The following is a 17,431-nucleotide window of genomic DNA, read 5'->3' as shown; positions in this document are numbered from 1 at the left end:
TACAAATGAGTTTAAAGTACAGTGATGTTTGTGGATGGTTCAGACAGTTGTCTCTTACAACAAATATGAGATCAGAGGATTCTGCTTATAGTGGATGGTTAGTAAAACTTGGAGATGACAAACTTGATAGCAGTTTTCATTTAGGAATGGATATTATTGAAATCTCCTGTGAAATGATTTATAATGGATCTATTATTGAAGCTACTTTTGGAAATAGTGTAAACATGCAACTCTTTGTCCTAAAAATGAGCATGTTCATAAATTAAATGAAGGAATTTTGGATATACTCAATGGAGATTTTTGCGCCTATTTGAGTGATGATTCCATTGATTCCACAGATGATGCCGAAAAGGAAAACTTTCCCATCAAATTTCTTAATAGTATTACTCCTTCGGGAATGCCGTGTCATAAATTAAAATTGAAAGTAGGTGCAATCATCATGCTACTGAGAAATTTTAATAGTAAATGGGGTCTTTGTAATGGTACTACATTTATTATCACAAGATTGCAACCTAACATAATTGAAGCTGAAGTATTAACAGGATCTGTGGAAGGAGAGGCTGTTCTGATTCCAAGAATTGATTTGTCCCCGTCTGACACTGGCTTCCCATTTAAATTAATTCGAAGACAGTTTCCTGTGATGCCAGCATTTTTGGCCACAAGGAGCCGAAACCGGTTTGGCTCAGTGGATAGAGCGTCGGCCTGCGGACTGAAAGGTCCCAGGTTCGATTCCGGTCAAGGGCATGTACCTGGGTTGCGGGCACATCCCAGCAGGAGATGTGCAGGAGGCAGCTGGTCGATGTTTCTTTCTCATCGATGTTTCTAACTCTCTATCTCTCTCCCTTCCTCTCTGTGAAAAATACATAAAATATATTTAAAAAAAAAATAAATCACAAGGACAAACTCTAGTCAGAGTAGAAATATTCCTACCCGAACCTGTTTTCAGACATGGTCAGTTATATGTTGCTTTCTCTCGAGTTTGAAGAGCATATGACGTTAAAGTTGTAAATACTTCATACAAGGGAAATTAGTTGAGCACTCTGAAAGTGTTTTCACTCTTAAGGTGGTATACAGGGAGATATTAGAATAAGTTTAATCAATTTGTCAATCATTGTTTTTATCAATGTTTTTATATCATGTTTCTGTTGTTTTAATATCATGTTTTTGTTTTTATATCATGTTGTTATTATTTACTTATTCATCAATTTATATATTACTAGAGGCCCGGTGCATGGAATTCATGCACAGGGGGTGGGTGGATGGGTAGTTTCCTCAGCCCGGCCTGCACCCTTGGGGGATGTCCGACTGCCAATTCAGACCCGATCCCCTTTCACAATCTGGGACGCTGCATGCACCAGTGACCATACTTTTCATACAGGTGAAAGGCATCTTGTTTGTTGTATGGGCAGCTACATTTTTTTGCCCTGATTATAAAAAGTAGTATATAACATGATCCTTCTGAGGCAGCAGTACCATTTCCCCCATCTTATGGGTGGAAAAACTGAAGCAGAGAGAAGTTAAGTAATTGGCTTTGTCACACAGTTACTAGTATAAGTGTCAGAATCAGGGTTGACCATAAATGTGCAAGCCAGAGTCCATGCATGTCATTGTTGTATCATCCTGTTTTTTCAGTGTTAGAGTAGCCTTACTAGGTTTTAATTTTTAAATCTAAGAGACTGTTCCCAATATATAGGGTAGGGTCCCTAGGCCTGGCTGCGATCAGGGCTGATCTGTGGGGTGACTGGTGGGCGGGGCAACGGGCCTTCCCTGCCCACCCCCCACCCCACCCCCGCTGGTCGACCCCAACCCCTGATCGTGCGTGCTGCCACCAGTCGCCTCCCTCTTGGGGGAGCAAATGCTCAATGTTTGGTCGATTTGCATATTAGGGTTTTATTATATAAGATTTTCATATACATTTTACTAATATTCTTTTATCTCTGACACTTCTATTATAGAGAAAGGCAAATAACAATATCAAAATATTTCTTCTAATTAATTTCCTTTCTATTGTATTGTAATAATTATGTATGGTGCCAGGCGGATACTGGACTTATGGGGGGGGGGGGGGTATCACTTTGTATAAATATCTAATCACTGTGTTGTACACCTGAAACTAATATAATATTGAATGTCAACTGTAATTTAAGAATTAAAAAATAAAATAAAAAAGAAAGAGAGGGAAACTGAAGAGTTACCCCTCTTAGGGGGTAAGCAGCCAATGAGGGATTCCCGCCCTGACCCCCATGTTGTTCTGCCTCTCTAAAGGTTGGGATACAATAGGTCAATCAATTAAGAGTCCTGGGACAAAGTGGTCTCAGGGTGCTGTCTGGCCATCTCCTGAGACGGAGCTGCCAGCATTGACTGGGGTCTGCAGCAGAATGACTGAGCATGAGGGACCTTCTGTGGCAGATGCTCTCAATTCCCTCTGCATACAGATTCCCCATCCTTCACTAGCTCACTGCATCTTTTGTTCACCAAAGAGAGCATGTGCTCAACAGGGAGTGCCAAATACAGAAGAGACTGTTCCCTCCAAGAAACCCATCCTCAGAAAATGTGAGTCACTGCCTTGTGTGCGTGTCCTCCCTGAGTCTCTCACATGATGAGATGCTGTTAGTTATCTTGCTGGGTATGAATCCTAGCTCTGCCACTTTTTGGCTGGGTGACCTGGGCTGGGTACTGTGTCTCATCTGGAAATGGTGATAGAAACAGGATCCTTCTCATGGGATAGCCAGGAGAATAAATGGGGCCAATCCAAGTAGAGTAGTGTGGCTGAAGGCAGGGGTCCCTGTGTTAGCCACAGCCACTGTCATTTTTCTGGTGGATACACAGCCTCAGTGTGACCAGAACCAATGAGCAAGGAGGCAAAGAAATATAGTAGATAGATTAGGTAATTGTCCTGGGGGAGATAAGATCATAATATGTGGTGACTTTGTGGGGCCAAAAACTATAAAACCAGCATTTGTAATATTTGCAGTAATTAACTTTGAGTGAATTTGGGCAAGTGACTTTATCATTCTGCACCTCAATTTTTCTCATCTCTCCACTCTGTAGTGAGGATTAAATGAGTTAATGCAGGTAAAGGGCTTACAACAGTACCTGGTAGAGCAGGTATGTAAATGTAGGTAAATAAGTTATACAAATGAGTTCTTATGCCTTGAGATAAAATTTCAGTAACATCATCAAGAAAAACATGATCAGTCCGGCCCGTGTGGCTCAGGGTTGAGCATTGACCCAGGAACTAAGAAGTAACCAGATTGATTCCCAGTTAGGGCACATGCCTAGGTTGAGGGTTTGATCCCCAATAGGGGGCTTGCAGGAGGCAGCCAATTGATGAAGTTTTTCTCTCTTCAATGTTTCTATCTCTCTATCCCTCTCCCTTTCTCTCTCTCTCTCTAAAAAAAGAAAAACATGTTTAATCTCAAATAATTTAGCTGGAAGTGATGATATTTTCTGGAAATGTCTCTAACAATGACAAAGATACTATCTCCAAAATGCTCAGGGAGAGCCTGAACTAGAAAGCTTTATGAAATGGGAGTATATGGAGAAGAGCAATAATTCTAAATTAATAGTATCTACACATACGACGAAAACTTATCAATTAATGAATATTATAAGAACCCATGAAACTCTTTGTGTCTTCAAATATTTTATGGATTGTTCACACACACACACACACACACACACACAGCCTTCCTGGGAAAAAGGAGGTGGCTGTTTGTTTAGGACTGTCATGTGTCCAGGTCTATTTTCTGAGCATCTACTATGTACTAGGCTCTAATTGAGGTCCAGGTGTCTCTGCTCTCCTAAATCTCTCTGTCCAGCAGGTGCAACAAAGCAGCATGATGTGCCCTGGGACCTTCACCATGGAAGAAAAGCACCATGAGGTCAGCAGGAGGGAGGAGCCTAGATGGGGGTTAGGAGGGCTTCTCTGAGTATGGCATGTCTGTGCTGATTGATACCTGAGGGCTGGTGTTATGGGTCTCCCCACAAAAGATATATTAAAGTCCTAAACACAAGGATCACAGAATGTTACCTTATTTATAAATAGTGTCTTTATAGAGGTAACCGAGGTAAAATGAGGTCATTAAGGTGAGCCCTAATCCAATATGATCGGTGTCCTTATGAAAAGGGGAAATGTGGACAGACATGCACACAGGGAGAACAATGTATGAAGATGAAGGCAGAGATTGAGGTGAATCGGCAGAAGCCAAGAAGTCCCGGATTGCCAGCAAACCACCAGAAGCTGAGAGACAGATGTGGAACAGATTTGCTTCAAGTCCTCAGAAAGAATCAACCCTGCAGACACCTTGGTCTCAGACTTGTAACCTCCAGAACTGTGGAAAAATAAATTTCTGTTGTTGAGCCACTCTGTGGTATTTGTCTCGGCAGACCTCGCACACCAATGCAGGGGGGTAGGAGTGAGTCAGCTGGGGTTGGAGGCACCTAGCCAGAGGGAACAGCACGCAGGGGAAGGGTGGCCAGAGCAGCTGTCACTGTGGAGAACATAACAGGGCCAGCAGGGCCTGGCCCTCTGGCCACTCTGAAAAGTGGGGCCTTACAGGATCATACGGGGATGAGGTGAGAATGAGATGCATGGCTCATACTTTCTCTGACAGAGCACCCCCAGAGTGCCAGGCAGGTGACAAGTGACCAAGATAGTAGTACCTGCTTTCCTGTGGGGCAATAGGCAATGGAACAGAGAAAAGTGAGAATGATGGCAGGGGCTATGGGAGACTGGGAAGGCCCATCAGAGGAGGGGGCATTAGACTAAGCCCCTCTGGAGCCAGAAGACTGGGGGAAGAGTGTCCAGGCATTGGAGAGCCCCTGCAAAGGCCCTGAGGTCAGCACTGTATTTGGCAAGTTTGAGGAGCAGCAAGAGGTCAATGTGGCTGGAGGGCAGTGAGCGAGGGGGAAAGTGAGAGGACATGAAGGCAAGGGGACAAAAGGGAAGATCATGTAGAGTCTGGATGGGAGTTTGGGCAAAACACATGGTGCACTGTTGCCTGGTACAAATTATGTCCTCAGTAAATGTGTGACTTTATCAATAATCCTGGGAAGGGGTAAGCTTCTGGGGATTTTACTCAGGGGAGCGAGGATGTGAACCTAGTTTTCAGAGCGGCCTGGATGGCTGTTAGGTGTGTGAACTGGATTCTCAGTGTGACTGCAGCAGGCTTGCCTGCCCACCACCATCTCCAGGGACCTGGCTTCTGTCTCCTGACACTTGTCCTTATGAGCTCTGTGTTATTCACACATTTGAATGGCTCCATCCAGGTTAAGAAGGACAACCTTACAGACAGAACGGAGGAAGACAGGTCTGCTACCACACAAAAGAAGAGGAGCCTTGGCCCAGGTTCCCAGACTCCGAGCCAAGCTCCCTCCCTTACCAGCTGCGTGAGTCTGGGAATGAACAATAGGTATACCTCATGCAAATCCTTTGAGATTCTCTGAATTAATCGACACACATTAGCTTAGAACCAAGACTGTCGTACAGTGAGGACTTCATAAATGTTAGACATCATTTCCACCTACCCTAAAAAAACAAAAACCCTTTCTTAACTGCATACTCCTCTCCTTACGAACTTCACACATAGCTGCCTCCAATTCTGCTCCACCCTTCTCTCCTGCACCCTCCAGTCACCTTCATGAGGCTCACTCCTACACAGGCATCAGGTTCATCCATCTGACAGCTTCCGGTCCATCACTCTTGGGCTCCCCAAACCCCACACTTGCCTGGGCTCCTCCTTAGGCCCAGTCTTACACTAGGCCTAGTCTTACACCTTCCCTCTTCTTTATCCACATCTGGTCCTGGGTGAGCTCCTCCACCTTATGCTGATGACATCCACATTTCTCTCTCCAGCCTGACCTCTTTCCTGAGCTCCAGACTCCTTCCTCGATTGCCTCCTCGATGTCTTCTGCACATTGCAAATGTAACCAATCCAGGACTGAGCTCTGGAGCTCCACCCAAGCCTGCTCCTTGCTCAGTCCCATCTTAGTTCAAGGCTACAAGAGCTGTTATCATCTCTACCTTGCCTTCTTTCAGATCACAGCCAACCTGCCAACAACTCTGTCTATTCCTACTACAGAGAATCTATTCGGAAGCAGCCCTTATCCTCTTGGGCCTCCACCCTGTTCCAGCCTCCTTGTCTCCTGCCTGGACTGTCACAGCAGCTCCTCACAGGCCCTGCCCCACCTGCAGAGGTAGGGGCCCCAAGGACACCCAATTTAGATAATGTTCCTCCTCTGCTCCATACCCTTCTGTGGTGCTACCTCACTTATAGCAGATGCCAAGACAGGTCACAAGACCCTCGGTGACCTGTCTGCATTGTCTCTCTGATCTCACGTGTTCATGCTGTTCCAGCCACTGGCCTTCCTCCTACAGACCATGCATGGGTCTCTGCAGTTACTATTCCTTCTGCTTGGAATGTTCCTCATCCAGACACTATACAATGCTAGCCACTGACTGACCTACTATGTGCTTTTCTTTTCTTTTTTTTTTTAAATATTTTTTATTGATTTCAGAGTGAAAGGGAGAGGGAAAGATAGAAATATCAATGATCATAATCATTGATTAGCTGCCTCCTGCATGCCCCCCAATGGGGATCAAGCCCACAATTTGGGCATGTGCCCTGACAGGGAATCGAACCGTGATCTGGTTCATAGGTCGATGCTCAACCACTGAGCCATGCCAGTTGGGCACTGTGCGCTTTTCTTAGTTACCCTATTTATTCTCTGTCTCCCCAACCAAAATGTCAGCTCTCTGAGGGCAGGGACCCCAGTGCACCTGTTCACAGCTGTACTCTCAGTGTACGGATTGGCACAGTGTCCTGATGATCAGTGACTGAGGTGTCACTGTCTTCCCGGCCCCAAGACACTCAGCCTTTGATCCTGCATTGCCTTAGTGGGTCACCAGACACTTACTTCTTTGGGTCAGTAAAGGGGAGTGGCCGTGGCGGGGGCTCATCTGTTCTCTTCCACCCTGTTGGGTGTTTATTCCCCACAGGCTGTTTGGAGAAGAAGGACTTGGGGACGGAGGCAGAGAGCTGGAAGGAGCTGGACTGGGCCAGCTGTGAAGGTTGAGGAGTCTCTGCACTGGTAGTTTTGTAAACTTGAGCAGGGTACCCAGCCCTTGAGTTCATGTCACTGCAAAGTAAAAATGAAAGAATTAAGAGATGAAATTTATCCCATATCACAAAACAGATCTGTTTAAATGTACTCTTGGGAAATAAAAGTGTTCATTAAACCAAGAGACACATAAATACATTGCTGCTGCAGAAAATTCTAAAGGTACAGCTGCTGCACAGCACTCAATCCCACCAGGAATGGCCTTCTAACACATTTATTTCCTCTATGGGAATCTAAAAACATAGTCCTCTATGGGTGGATGACCCCCTGTGAGATTCCCCTCCTCCTAGGCACAATCTACACATCTGAAGGTGGTGATCCTGACTGCCTGTCTATAGGCAACCATAGCTTACAGTTTGCTCTATGGCCTTTTCCTATGCATTAAAATATACACAATCAGAAATAGGGGGTACGGGGAGTGAGGATTATATTTTTATATAACTGAGATCATGTTAATATATTGTACTGTAACTTGTGGGTTTTTTTTTTTTAAAGTAGACTGATTTATCTTTTTAAAAAAAATATATTTTATTGATTTTTTACAGAGAGAAAGGGGAAGGGATAGAGAGTTAGAAACATTGATGAGAGAGACATCGATCAGCTGCCTCCTGCACACCCCCTACTGGGAATGTGCCCACAACCAAGGTACATGCCCTTGACCGGAATCGAACCTGGGACCCTTCAGTCTGCAGGCCAACGCTCTATCCACTGAGCCAAATCGATTAGGGCAACTTGTGGGGTTTTTAATTTAAAATATATATGTGTTGTAGCTCTTCATTAATTTTAAAGGCATCTACTATATATCAGACACTATTCCAGCTGACCTAATCCAAACCATAGCTCAATATCACAAATGCTGAATACCTGTGGAATTAATGCTACAACAAACCTCATGCTGTTGACTAGGACCCAATTCTTGGAGAGCCAACTGCTTATACCACGGAGGCAATTAACTTCTTAATGGAAGTCCAATTCCATCTTATATAATAAAGAGCTAATATGCAAATGGTCCATCATGCTCTCACGCCATCACGGCTCAGACACTCAATACTGGGGAAAGAGAATGGGGACCAGCCAGGCACAAATGAGCTCATGAGAGAGGAATGGGGACCAGCTAGGCTGTGGCCCAGGAGAGGGACAAGCTGCCCACCCTGCGGTCCTGGGCACCAGTGGCTGTGCCTGTGCCTGTGGCCCAGGGGAGGAACAAGCCGCATGCTCTGTGGTCCTGGGCGCTAGCGCCTGCAGCCCAGGAGAGGGACAAGCCACCCACCCCGCAGTCCCAGGTGCCAGCGCCTGCAGCCCGGGAGAGGGACAAACCACCCGCCCTGCGGTTCCAGGTGCCTGCGGCTGTGGCCCAGGTGAAGCCGTCTGTCCACAGTCCTCTGTGGCTGTGGCCAGCCCGGGTGAAGCCAGCGTGGGTTCTGGGTGCCTGCAGCTGGCCAGAGGGAGGGAAGCCTGGGTCACGGATGCCTGTGACCGGACAGAGTGAGGGAAGCCTGGGTCCTGGGTGTGGGGCAAGGCAGAGGCGGCTAGGGGCGATCAGGCCAGAAGGGGAGCAGTTAGGAGCAATCAGGCCGGAAGGAGAGCAGTTAGGGGCAATCAGGCAGGCAGGCAGAGGGATTAGGGGCAATCAGGCAGGCAGACAGCTGAGCAGTTAGGAGCCAGTGGTCCCAGATTGCTAGAGGCAGTTGGACATCCCCCAAGGGGTCCCAGATTCAAGAGGGTGCAGGTTGGGCTGAGGGAGCTCCCCGTCCCTATGCACAAATTTTGTGCACCAGGCCTCTAGTTTCAAATAAGAGGTATTTAATGAGAAAATTAATGCCTTTGGAGTATAAGTCAATAATCTTTTCTGCCCTGGTCAGTTTGGCTTAGTGGTTAGAACATCAGCCGAGACCGGCTTGGCTCAGTGGATAGAGCGTCAGCCTGCGGACTGAAAGGTCCCGGGTTCGATTCCGGTCAAGGGCATGTACCTTGGTTGCGGGCATATCCCCAGTAGGAGATGTGCAGGAGGCAGCTGATCGATGTTTCTCTCTCATCAATGTTTCTAACTCTCTATCTCTCTCCCTTCCTCTCTGTAAAAAATCAATAAAATATATATATATTTTTTTAAAAAAAGAACATCAGCCTGTAGACTGAAGAGTCATGGGATTCATTTCTGGTCAAAGGATGTACTTTGTTTGCAGGTTTGATCCCTGACCTCAACTGGAGCGTGTGTTGATTGTGTCTCTCTCACATCAATGTGTGTGTTCATTCTCTCTCTCTCTCTCTCTCTCTCTCTCTCTCTCTCTCTCTCTCTCTCCTCCCCCTATCTCCTTTCCACTTTCTCTCTAAGGATCAATGGAGAAAATATCCTTGGGTGAGAATTAAAAAAAAGAAAATAAATCCTTTCTGAAGGTCAATTTAGCAATATTAGACGGGTAGGACTTCTGACTATGACCTAGTGAGGAGATTGGCAAATCTTGGACCCCAAAAGCATAAAACAACCATTTGACAAAAACAACCATTTTAGCACTCTGTAAACTGATTAATGGCATATAACAAACCAAGATTCATTTATGCTTAAAAAACTGCTGAACTTCAGGTAAGGAGAGAGAATCTGAGGCATCTTGGCCTAGGGCTCCTCTCATCCCCTTGCCCAGCTCAATGAACAAGGAAGTTTGGCCACAGTGGAATGTTTGGGATAGTAAAAGCATACCAACATATGTGCAATCAGAATTTCAGAAGACAGAATGGGGTAGAAGAAAGGTTTGAAGAAATAACAGCTGAAAACTCCCCAGATTTGATGAAAAACATCCATCTACACATAAAAGAAGCTCAACAAACCCCAAGCATGATAAATACAAAGACAATCACCCCCCACTCCCCCAAGAAAACCAGCTGAAAGTCAAACACTAAGATAAAAATCTTGAAAGCATAAATAGAAAAAGGATTCGTCACACACAGAGTAGCAATATAACCAACTGATGACTTCTCATTTGAAACAATGGAATGGAATGATATTTTCTTTCTTTTTTAAAAAATATATTTTATTGATTTTTTACAGAGAGGAAGGGAGAGAGATAGAGAGTTAGAAACATCAATGAGAGAGAGACATCGATCAGCTGCCTACTGCACATCTCCAACCGGGGATGTGCCCTCAATCAAGGTACATGCCCTTGACTAGAATCGAACCTGGGACCCCTCAATCCGCAGGCCAATGCTCCATCCACTGAGCCAAACCAGTTACAGCTGGAATGATATTTTCAAAACACTGAAGAAAATCTGTCAATCAAGTATTCTATATCCAGCAAAACTACACTTCATAAATGAAGGCAAAATATTTTCCCAGATAAAGACTGAGAAAATGCATTGCTAGCACATCTGCCTAAAAAATAATAAAAGAGGTCCTCAGACTGAAAGGAAATGACTGTAAGTGGTGATCTGAAGCCATATAGAGGAATGAAGGGTCCAAGATGGTAAATTTATGGGTTAGAATTTATTTCTTATCCAACTTCTTTAAAGACAAAAGTTATGTAAAGCAATAATAATATTAATATATTGTTGGGTTTATAACATATATGAGAAAATGGTACAAAGGAGGGAAGAGAATGAAACTATAGTGGAGAAAAGATTCTATGGTATATTGGATTTATTAGTATTAATCTAAATTATCCTGATAAGATGCATATTTTAATAACTAAAAAATAGCCCAAAATCAAGAGGCCTCCAAACAGTACATTAAAATACATTTATTTAACACAAAAGGCAGTCGAGAAACAACAGAGGAGCAATAAAGACAGACATATAGAAAACCAAAAGCAAAACAGAAAATGTAAACCCATTCATTAGCAATACTTTCATTAAATGTAAATGCTTAAACACCCCAATTAAAAGAAAGAGACTGTCAGACTGGATTTAAAAAAGAAAGCAAACTTTCAACAATAAAGATTTTTTAAAAAACAAGCTCCAATTATTTATATTTTCTACAATTTAGCAGCAGCTATTAATAGGGCCTAGGTTGTGCATCTGTGGGGGATGTCCAGGGAGGCATGGAATATATAACACAGGGAATAGACTCTGTATATAGTGGGCAGAAGGGCACCCCCAAGGAGGCAATGGCATCTGAGCTGAAAAGTGAAGGATGAGTAGCATCAATCTAACACACGAACTCCCAGAAATCCATGCCACAGAAAAGCCTGCACAAGATGGTCACTACGGTGCTGTGTGTAACCAGGAAAAGTTGGACATGACCTGAATGTCTTTTCATAGAGGATTAAAAAGATCATTCCAACCATACCCACGTGATCCAAAACTATGCAGCCAGTGCAAAGAATAAGGTAGATTTCTGTTTGTGGATGAGAACAGATGTCTGTAAGTGGAAACAAGGCATGGTGCAAAGCATGGCTCTACTATTTCTTTTTTAAATGTACATATATTATATGATTATGTAACATTTTTTGTTTTGTTTTTACAAAAAGGAATGTGCATATTTTTCCCAACTGTGGATCATAAAAGCAACTTACTGGGTCCTGACCATTATTAAGAGGGAAAAAATAGGCTAGTATAAAAACCAACAGTGACCATCATGTGAGGTAAGGGTAAATGGTTTTGTGGAACTTCATTAGGGATGTCCATGGTGGCTTATAATGTAAAGTGCCTTTCCTGTTTAAGGGAGTGGTCAAAAATGTTTGAAAAAACTGGGCCGATACAAGTTTGGAAAAAAATCTCTGGGGGAGCTTACACTAACATTACTATATCACTGGACAGAGTAATGATAGGGAACATGTACAGAATAACTGTCAAATGAAACTATATAAATGGCACACAAGGCAAAAGAAAGCACCATCTGATACCCCAGTCTCCCTTGTCAAGGCAACCTTGGTCCACCCTTTACTTTTTCAACAGAGCACCTATGCATACACAAGCACATGTGAGTGAGGGAGTGTGTATCCTCCCAACGTTCTTTGTAAAATAAAAGGCAGCACATAGTAAGCTTGCTCTGCACTTGGCTTTGACCTTAATAATATGTTCTGGAGCTCGCCCCATGTCAGTCTACACAAGGCCCTCTCTCTTCAATGGCTGCAGAGGGGCCACTCTGTGACTATATCATAAATTATATTACCCTCATTTTACTTTCTACATCACATATTTTCTCTACCTGTTATCAGTAATGTTAACTTCTGTGAGCTAAAAAACATGAGATGATTAAAGAAGGGAAAAGGGTGAACACACTTTGTCTTTGTGTTTGCTAGCTAGCTCCATCTACTGCGTCTTCAAAAAATTTTTTTAAATTGATTTTTAGAGAGAGAGGGGGTTAGGGAGAAAGAGACAAGCATCAATGTGAGAGCAAAAACATTGATCAGCTGCCCTACTGAAAGACTGAGTCAGCAACCCGGCATGTGCCTTGACCAGGAATCAAACTGGCAACCTTTCAGTGCACGGGATGCTGCCCAACCGAGACACACTGGCCAGGGCTATTCACTGACTCTTTTGATATGGGTTTGCTCCCCTTCAGGCCCTGTGGCAGACACTAAGCGTGTCATCCTAACCTAATGCCTCCTCACCCTATATAGATGAAGGCTGATTTTACACATTCTTTGCTTGAGGAAGGTGAGCTAACACCCAATCCAGGGGAGAAATCCTGATTGGTTGACAACACTTGTCTGGGATGGGTGTGGGGTGGGCCTGTGATCCACTTCTGGCCAGAGAGATGTTGGGAGTGTGTGTGTGTGTGTGTGTGTGTGCGCGCGCGCGCACGTGCATGTGTGTTGTCCGCTGGGCGATTTCTGGGGAAGATCTCTTCATTAAAAAACAAACACACAGCCTTGGCCAGTGTGGCTCAGTCGATTGAGCACTGTCCTGAGCATGGAGAGGTTGCTGGTTCAGGCTCAATTCCTGGGAGGGAGTGTGCAGGATGCCAATTGATGTTGCACTCTCACATTAATATTTTTCTCTCTCCCCTCTTCCTTCCTGTCTCTCTAAAAATCAATAAACTGCCCGTCCAGTGTGGACCTATGAATGAGGAGATCACAGTTTGAGGCACATGTTTGGGTTGCAGGTTCAATCCCCAGTAGGGGGTGCACAGGAGGCAGCCAAATCAGTGATTCTCTCTCATCATTGATGTTTCTATCTCTCCCTCTCCTTTCCTCTCTGAAATTAAACACACACACACACACACATACACACACACACACACACACACCAATAAACTATAAAAAATCAAAACAAAAACAAAAAACTTGCAGAAAACAACACTTCCTCTTCCACTGGGCACTGATTCTCTGGTGCAATGGCAGCCACTTTGAGACTGTGAGGGGAGCTGGCCTGTAGTCTGATGGAGGCAGAACAAAAACAGGGAAAGAACATGGGTCCCTGGGTGAAGAACTTACCCAGTCCTGGGGGCCTCCATAACTTGGGATTTCATGTTCTATGAGCTAAGCGTCTTCCTTCAATTGAGCTGGGATTTTCTGTTACTTGTAGACAAAGATATTCCCATGACTGTGTCCTTCTTCACCCTTGACAAGGCTCAGGACTAGATGGTACCTCAGGGATGGTATGGTCTCAACCAAAAACTATTCTCCTGAACATGCTGTGCATCTCAGTTCAGCCCCTTGAGGTGGGCACCCTTTCCCACACACCAATGGACATGAGCAGTGCCAGGTGCCCAGTGCAGGGTGGAGTTCCTCACCTGCCTAGCAATCCAGAGTAAACATACTTTCTTTCAGAAGCACCAGTGTGGACAGGTGTCCTCCCTGGGCCGTAGCTTTTACCTGAAAAACGAGGCAGCACCAAGCAGTGGATGAGAACATGAGCCGTGCTGCTCACCTGACCCAGGTTCCGATCCCAGCTCCAACTGACACACTACAACCTTTGCTCGAGTTCCTTCCCTCCCTCTGTGAGGCTCAGTTTCCTCCTCTGAGAAATGAGACAACAATGCACCTGCCTCATGAACTCATATGTGCAAAGTACTTACACGGTCTGAGGAAACAGGGATGCGCTCCCCGAGTTGCAGTTATTATAAAGGGACGTCATGGGTCCAGAGACTAAAAGCATGGGCTCTGGACTTGGCACTCTCACCCCACCTTCACCCACAGAGGCTAAGTTATATCTCAGGGAAGCACTGAAGATTTTGTTGGAGTAAAAGGTTTTGTGGCTTACAAAATGGTTGAAAACCATAGGCTATGGAGCAATCACACAGCTGTTTAGATATGTGCAATGCTCTGGTCTTGATGGGTGGCCTCGGGTAGGTGACAAGCACAAAGGGCACTGTGCTCCTGCCTTCAGGAGGAAGAGCAGTGGTGGAGCAGGAGACAGTGACAGGACTGATCCCGCCAGGTGTGAGCACGCCAGGCCCTGCTCTGAGCATCTTACAGCTGTCATTTCATTTAGTTAGCTCAGCAACCCCAAGAGGCAGGAACTACCACCATCCCCATGTTTCAAATGGGAAAACTGAAGCTCAGAGAGATTAAATAATTTCCCCAAATGACGTAGCTGGGAGGAAATGGAGCCAGGGTGCAAACCCAGATAGTCTGGCCCAAGAGAAAGAACCTGATTTTAACCACCAGCCTGTACTTTCAATGACAACAGAAGTCACAATCAATATGTAGTGAGTGATCAGAAAAATCTAGCAGCAGCTGATATTTTTGGACCCAGATATATCTCAGGCCCTGTGCTAGGTGCTTTATTATTTTTTAAAAATATACTTTATTGATTTTTTTACAGAGAGGAAGGGAGAGAGAGAGAATTAGAAACATTGATGAGAAAGAAACATCGATCAGCTGCCTCCTGCACACCTCCTACTGGGGATGTGCCTGCAACCAAGGTATGTGTCCTTGACCGGAATCGAACCTGGGACCCTTCAGTCTGCAGGCCGAAACTCTGTTCACTGAGCCAAACCAGTTAAGGCTGTGCTAGGTACTTTAATGCATAATGTCGGTTCATCCACATAGCTTTAGACCACAGAGCCTATCATTACCCCCATTTACAGATGAGGAAATGGAGCCTCAGAGAAACCAATGGAGATCACATGGCTGGTTAGTGGTAGAGCTATGATCTGGACATAGTTAGAGCTTGGGAAATAACACTGCTCACCCAGGTACCCTTAGGTGGGCCCCTGATGCTTGACCTTAACTGCAGGACCAATCTCACTCTCTCTCCCTGGTGTGTGCCATGGCCCAAGAGTTAGTCAGCCCCTGCACGTGGCTGGAATAACGCTCCAGTGTAGTAGCCATGAGTGGCCGTATTCCACCCTGTGGCCTGGGAGCAGAAGTGGCAGGTCTTCAGAGAGTGGAAGCAGAGAGGCTATGGGGTCAAAGTCTATGAGGATCCAACCAGCACTGGCCACCTCCACCAACCACTGCCTAATTACCATCACAGCGGCCTCCTCCTGCCCACCCCCCAAATACAGCTGGAAGAGTCTGGGAATATCCGAGATCACAGCCCTCCACACGCCACCTGTAATGGCCCTCTGTCTTTCAGCTCCTTCCATTCTCTCTCCTACTCACTCTGCTCCAGTTGCATGGAACCTGTTCCCATACATGCCAGAAACATTTTACTGCAGGGCCTTTGCACTGCTCTCTCCCCCAAGATCTCTTCATGGTCCCACCTTCCTTGCGTTGGCCTGGGTTCCTCTTCCCAAGTTGACTGTGACTCTTGGAGGAGGTCTTTGGCATGTGTGACCCCAGTCTCCGGGCTAACACAGGTAGGGTGGGCCCCAATGGATCCTAAGGCCCTCACATTACCTTTCGGGGCTCTGCCCCCAGAGGGTATCTGACGATTTCTGCAGCACAGCCCTGGGACGGGAAGCCACATGCTTCCTGCCTGCCTGGGAACGCCCAGGTGTCAGCTCTACACGAAGCCGGAACCTCTGATCACTCCTGAACAGCTCTGACAAATTGCCCTGGAAACCCAGGAAGGTTTGGAGTGTGTGCTGCCTCAGGAGAGGGCAGGGGTCCAGGTGGCTGCTCGCCTGGGATCACACAGCCCACTGTGGTGCCCACAGTAGGTGCTGGCGCCTGGCAGTGTGCCTGGAAGCCAGGCTCTCATGACGAATGTCTGGGGGAGAGTCTGTGCACTGAAATCATCAGTGGGCACAAGCTGCTACAGGCTGCAGTGGTCTCCCTAGCATGGCTAGAGTGTAAGAGGGCATCCGTCTTTATGGGGGTTCCCTGTTTGAGCATGACAAGGCCCATCCCTCAAATTTTGCCTGCAAACTCATTCCTACTACCCCCAAAATAATTTGCCCTAGAGTAGCCCCGAGTGTTCTCCTCCCAGACCTTATAGCCATCTGGCATGTTACAATTACATGGTAGCTCAGTTGTCTGCCTCACTCTCACCAGGAGAATATCAGCTCCATAAGGAAGTTGACTTAGTTTGACTGTGTTCCCTGCTGTATCGCCATTTTGGGAATAGTGCCTGGCACAAAGTGGGTGCTTTAATGGTCAAGCCTGCCCAGTCCTGCTCTTCTCTTCTCTCAAGAATCTCAAGCTCCCAGTCTGCAGCAGCATTTGGCCCTGACTCTTATGTAGCTCGCTGGCACTGTCCTGGACCCTTTCTGTCTCCCTCCTTATGTCCTGGCAGTGCCACACATCTTGTCTTCTGATCCAGGCCTTCTTCCTTCTCATTCACATTCAGCCTCAGCCCCAGCATAGCACTTCAAAACATAGATTTCGAAACATAAATCTGTCTGCACTACCCTTTCTGCTGAAAACTTCCCTTGCTGCCCACAGCTCTTAGGATCAAATCCAAACTCCTTAATGTGGCTGAAAGGGCCTTGCATGGTCTGCCCCCTGCTGACCTCCCCAAACTCAGTTGCCCCCTCAATTTCTACCCTTGAGCCTGGGGGCCTGTTCAGCGACCTGAAGGCACCCATCCCCTTTTTTACCTCAGGATCTCTGCACATGCTACTTGCACAGGGACACCCTTTCCACACCCAATCTTTCCTTCTCTTTTCAAAAATAACTGCCAAGACAAGGCAGAGGGAGGGCTTGAACACTGGTGGGCTGATTCTGGAGCCCACACTCTTACCTACCGTAAAGATGTTTCTTTAAATCAACTCATTTAATTTTCCTGAACTTGTCCAAGGCAATATCTATAAAATCAGAGAATGAGTGGCAACACTTTCTTTAGTACTACCCATTAAAGCAAACATACATCCATTTCAAATACGTTTTCCTCCAGTACCACCCAAATCACCTAGAGCATTTTGGGAAATGCTGTTCCACATTAGAGCCTGGTTGCCTAGGAGAAAACTTCCGGAAGCAGCTTTAATGACTAGATAAGAATGATGTGCAATTAGCATCAATTGTCTGTATGCAAATTAAAGCTTGTA

The 17,431-nt window shown here is 45.6% G+C and overlaps 1 protein-coding gene across 4 annotated transcripts in view; it reads right to left on the bottom strand.

Annotated features, from left to right (window-relative positions):
* Window positions 1-17,431, bottom strand: part of SIPA1L3 (signal-induced proliferation-associated 1 like 3) — a 120,841-nt gene that overhangs the window by 26,537 nt on the left and 76,873 nt on the right. For 3 of the 4 annotated variants that reach the window (XM_006773128.2, XM_006773127.2, XM_006773129.2), the window contains one exon: window positions 6,919-7,140. The exons of the other annotated variant lie outside the window; for it this stretch is intronic. In XM_006773128.2, the coding sequence (XP_006773191.1) occupies window positions 6,919-7,140 (222 nt within the window). The remainder of the gene's footprint in view (window positions 1-6,918; window positions 7,141-17,431) is intronic. 4 annotated transcript variants of the gene reach the window in all.

Source organism: Myotis davidii, unplaced genomic scaffold (assembly GCF_000327345.1).
Source record: "Myotis davidii unplaced genomic scaffold, ASM32734v1 scaffold166, whole genome shotgun sequence".
Lineage (NCBI taxonomy): Eukaryota > Metazoa > Chordata > Mammalia > Chiroptera > Vespertilionidae > Myotis > Myotis davidii.
This window is presented reverse-complemented; position numbering and strand designations above follow the sequence as displayed.